Source organism: Dreissena polymorpha, chromosome 9 (genome assembly GCF_020536995.1).
Source record: "Dreissena polymorpha isolate Duluth1 chromosome 9, UMN_Dpol_1.0, whole genome shotgun sequence".
Classification (NCBI taxonomy): Eukaryota; Metazoa; Mollusca; class Bivalvia; order Myida; family Dreissenidae; genus Dreissena; species Dreissena polymorpha.
In genome coordinates, this window is record NC_068363.1 from 94,547,047 (window position 1) to 94,551,890 (window position 4,844).

At 36.8% G+C, this 4,844-nt stretch overlaps 1 protein-coding gene across 1 annotated transcript; it reads right to left on the reverse strand.

The window, feature by feature from the left end:
* Positions 1 to 769: 769 nt before the first annotated feature.
* LOC127846274 (uncharacterized) lies at positions 770 to 4,444 on the reverse strand. Its single transcript, XM_052377444.1, has 5 exons — positions 4,414 to 4,444; positions 3,351 to 3,514; positions 2,001 to 2,192; positions 1,352 to 1,486; positions 770 to 1,234 (listed from the first exon to the last, which is right to left on the reverse strand). The coding sequence occupies exons 1-5, from the start codon at positions 4,442 to 4,444 to the stop codon at positions 770 to 772; spliced, it is 987 nt and encodes a 328-aa protein (XP_052233404.1).
* Between the last annotated feature and the right edge of the window lie 400 nt (positions 4,445 to 4,844).

Here is a 4,844-nt window from a genome sequence, read left to right on the forward strand (position 1 = left end):
AATCTAATAACCAGTTTTTTCCTTCGGAAAACCTGGTTAAAAACCTGGTTAATGACCAAAATTATCAAGTGACCTAGATATGGTTAACAGAGAAACTACATGGACAAAGTGTCAAAAATATCTGTAATTACATATATAGAGTCGATGCGGCTAATTCCGTACGCATTCGGACAAGAATCAATATGGACGGTTATCGGCTGTTTTCTACCGAGAAATGAAAACTGCAGTGGACGCCGGGACCATTGGGCTATATTTAACTTGCTTTTTATATCGCGAGTTTTGATTGGATACTTCAGAAATTGTTGTCATGTACATTAACCTACACGAGTCTAATTTCGTACAGTGTGTGGGTAATTCCGTACACGCAAAAGAAAGTATACCAATGTCAATCTTGACGGGTTTGTGATAGAAATATTGATACCTATATTGGATATAATTACTACTTTATTTTTTAGAAACTTAAATATGAAATTAAATCTGTTTTAAAATAAAATATTTTCATGTTAAATCATGTTGAATTCGTATTTTTTGTATGTGCATATTAGAAATTTGATTCTGTAATTTACATCTTATTCATAATGTACGTGTAAGCGACACTAAAAGTTTGTAACGAATTCATATTTATATTTGTAATTGTTGTTTTATTTGATTTGTGTTGCTGTTTTAGTTAGTTTAATTGTTTGTTGTGCTAGAGAGTGACAGTGAAGACTCAGTATCTGTTAATAACCGCATTGTTAATCAATGAAAGTGGACCGAATATGGACTTGTCCTAAGGACACAACCACTGGGTTGTGTGGGGTGGAAACGCTAAGAGATGGACATCGTTAGCTATAGCAGCGTCTATGAGACCAAGTGTCTCGTGGGAAGAGTGAGAGTCCACAATTATAAGCTGGGGCCTCGCTGGACCACAGTGTTTAAGAAAATGGCCCCGAAACCAGATCTCACCGAATGTATCCTCCATCCAAGCTCGTTCCTGGAATGTGTAAACGCTGCCGGAAACTCCGTCCTCAGTATTGTAAGATAACAAACTTTTGTACGTTTTTCCCTTTACAATAACCAGAGGGGGGATCTCGCCTCCAGCAGCGTTAACACAGGCCAGGACAGAGACATTTTCCCGCTTATTCCCAACCCTTCCGGGAATATTTTTCGCACCGGACGGCCCAAGCACCCTAGCAGGCTTGTGCAGAAGTGGAACGCTGGTTTCATCAATGTTCCAGATGCGAACAGGCTTGTCCTGTAAAGAGAGAGACTCAAGCAGCCTAGTAAGATTGTTAAAATAATTATTGGTCACAGTTGCATTTAACATCCTTGCTCTGCATGTCGATAAGGCCTGTGGTGTCCTATGGCTTACGTCTGGGTGCCTCTTCAAAAATCCAGCAATCCAATCCTTGCCAGGAACGCCATTTCTAAATGGGGACTTAATTTTGAGCTTACGGACGATTCTGCCAATCTTCACCTGCAACATTCGTCTGGTTATTCCAAATCCCTACAACAATAATAATATATGATGTATATGATGAATATCACCGCATTATATCAATAAATTGATCGTTTAATTTGTTAATACATGTGGGTGCTGTGAAACAAAATAAGATTCGCATTGTCGACCAATAATTAATACGGAGTTTTTATGATATAAGTAACAGAGTAAAGAACAATTAATAAATGCAAATGGTTTATAAATTAAATCCGCTTTATCGTTGGAAACAATTTGCTACTGTAATAGGCACAGTGCTTTAATGTCCGCTTCTTGGAATCGAGACCACATTTTTCGTTGCGTATGTTTGGTTTTAACAACGGCCAATAAGCGCAACAGGACGTTTGAAATGTTAATTTTAAAAATCTTCATTGATTATTATTTAAACTTACCAACATTTTAAAAACATAATGTGTATTGAACATGACGCATGAATCACAAAAACAGTTTCAACAGGCTAGTGTACATAGAAACAGCTACACACCATGTTCGCTGCCCGTTTAATTTTTTCAACTAGCTCTACCTCAACTTCGGTTGGTATGACTGTGGGTCGCCCAGCTTGTGCCAATTCGTCGACGTTGCCGCTGATCCGGTTTTGGATGGTCATGACTGGGACACCGATTTTGCTAGAAGCTTTCCGGTACGACATCCCATGTCTTACCGCACCCACAGCATCGAGGATATCCTTTTGAGAATACATTTTGGGCATTGTGGACTGTAAATGACAAAAAACAAACACAACTCATAATTGGAAATTTATTGATCATTTTACAGAAAATACGGAAGCTCTATTAAAGAGTGTTGGCTCTAATCTCGTCCACGTGGTCAAGCAAGTCACAGTCCTGCAAAACTCTAACAACGTTCCATGCGAGATGCACTATGCTAAGTTTGTCCCTATCAAGACTGCAATATGCATTCCATATCACCTGCTGATTATACACATTTTCTGTCAATAGCGTTGACAGTCTGGTGAAAATGTCAAAAATAAGATGATGTTCATATTGCGTTTCACGCAAAAACAACTGGCACAAAAGAACGTGTATTTTCAGGCCGGTCGCCCCAAATCCAATTGATCTCAACATCAACGCATGTGGGGTTGTTCTAAATTGGAAACTCATGTCTGTAAACAAATAAACAACAACTATATAGAACATTTCTTTTCTGTATAAACATTTAAAACACTTTTTTTCATTCCAAATATTTTAATAGATATATCGACCTTATTATCAATATTGTTTTCGTATAAATGCGTACGAAATTACCCGCACATAACTTTTACTGGTAAAAATTAATGCGGGTAATCTCGTACACTTTTATTTTACATATTACTAAAACAATAATACGATTTTAACATATATGTTGAGCTTAAAAAGAAAGAAAAAATATTTCATAAATTATTTTTAACACACAACCTCGCACACATTTCATAACAACTAAGATAATCTTATTACCGTTGGAGTTGTCGTTTCTGAGCGCTTGCTGATGATGCGGGAGAAAGCGGGAAATTTAAAATTTCGCGCCAAATACGTATGCAGCCAATCAGATTTAGACAGTAACGTCATCGGCAATCGATTTCACGAAGCGCACATTTAAACAAGCGAAAAAAGTACTATAAGCGATATAGCGTAATTCAGTGTTGTGTAACCAAACATAGAAGATATGAACAATAAATTTATAGTGTACGAAATTAGACGCCCGTACGGAATTAGCCGCATCGACTCTAGCATATACAGCATCTAAATAAAAATAAATTACAATTGATCAAATTGCCCATTTGTTACCGGTGTACTCAATAATAAAATATGGACTAAATATTGGCAATGCAACATACTGAACAAGTTTCATCAAGTTTTTACGATAAATGCCAACACACAAACACAAATATTTCATTACCATATTGAGGTTGAAACCCAGACACAGCAGGTTTTGAGCTAGGTGAAGGAACACCTTCTCTATTTTCTTCATCATGCTGGTCATCGGATTCTTCAACATCCTCATCACTTGAAGCTTCCTCATCACTTACTGTTGTTTCCTTGTCTGCAAAAAAGCATTATGGTGAAATGAGCAAAATATACAGCATACATTATAACACTTTAAAATCCTGTCAAATACAAAGCATAAATCTCTTTAAATATATATACTTCACATAATATATATACATGTACATTGAAAAAGTAAACAAACGTCCCCTGGGTATAACCATAACACAGGATGAGACTTCATATTTGCACTCCCCATTTTCATGCTCATATTAACAACGTTAATATTAAGAGACCTTGTCCGTGTTCAAACAGTACCGTAATTACTCTATGTTTTCGGACACCCCGTTTTTTAGCAAAAATAATTATTTTTCGTGACTCTTAATTTTCGGACACACGAGTTTTCGTCCATAATTAATGTCTCTAAGTTTTTGGACAGTCTATTTTACAGCGCTTTTTTACCAAATTTCGGTCCTGTTTTCGATATCTAATGACACTTCGATCATGGGGTTTTACAACCAGATTAACATCATAAAACATGACAGGTGCATGCCTGAGGGCAACGGACCATTACATTTGCGTTATAGGGTAAATAACCTTGTAAACCGGTATGAATCAATGGTTTGGCCCGATAGCATAAGCGTTATGACAATTACCAGGGGTAGTCCAATTAACATGAGTAAATCCACATGAGTGAATCCTTTGTCTGTGGTTAAACCACGTGACCTATGTATCGGTCAGCTTAGCAATTAGTGACATCACAGCAGAACTGTGCTATTATCTACCGCAATGGTACTTCCCCTTCTCAGTAAAATAACTGACAAATACTAAACGCTTCAAAGTGTGATGCTCCCTATTGCAAGTTTCACGAACAATGGAAGGTGTAAGACAACAACTATCGGAAATGAACAAACAAAGAATTGGTTCACCGATTATAGGTATGGTATAACCACCAACCTCCACAGCACCTCACAGATTCATAAAACATTTAGAGCAAAGTAGTTGTTTTTTAAATAAGAAATGTACAAACCATATCAAATGTGGTACCAGCAAGCAGAGATTGTTTTACCCATCTATTGCTCACTATTGGTTTTCTCTGTACCAAGCTGTTGAATAGTTAGAAGGAGTTGCAGTCAGTCTGTCCATTCGCAGCTGAAAATTTGATCATTAAGATGTATCCATGCCATGTCGTTTTGGAAGAAAAAATATGTGCAGTATTCTTAAGATTGTTTTTTTTATATATTTTACCAACTATTGGGGCACTTTATACTAAGCACAGTGCTAAAGTGACTTTGTGCTAGCAAATGAACTTACTCCTTGCACAAAATGTAACTTTTGCAGATTCTATGTCAGAACAACATCAACAATATGTTTGTTTAACGAAAGGG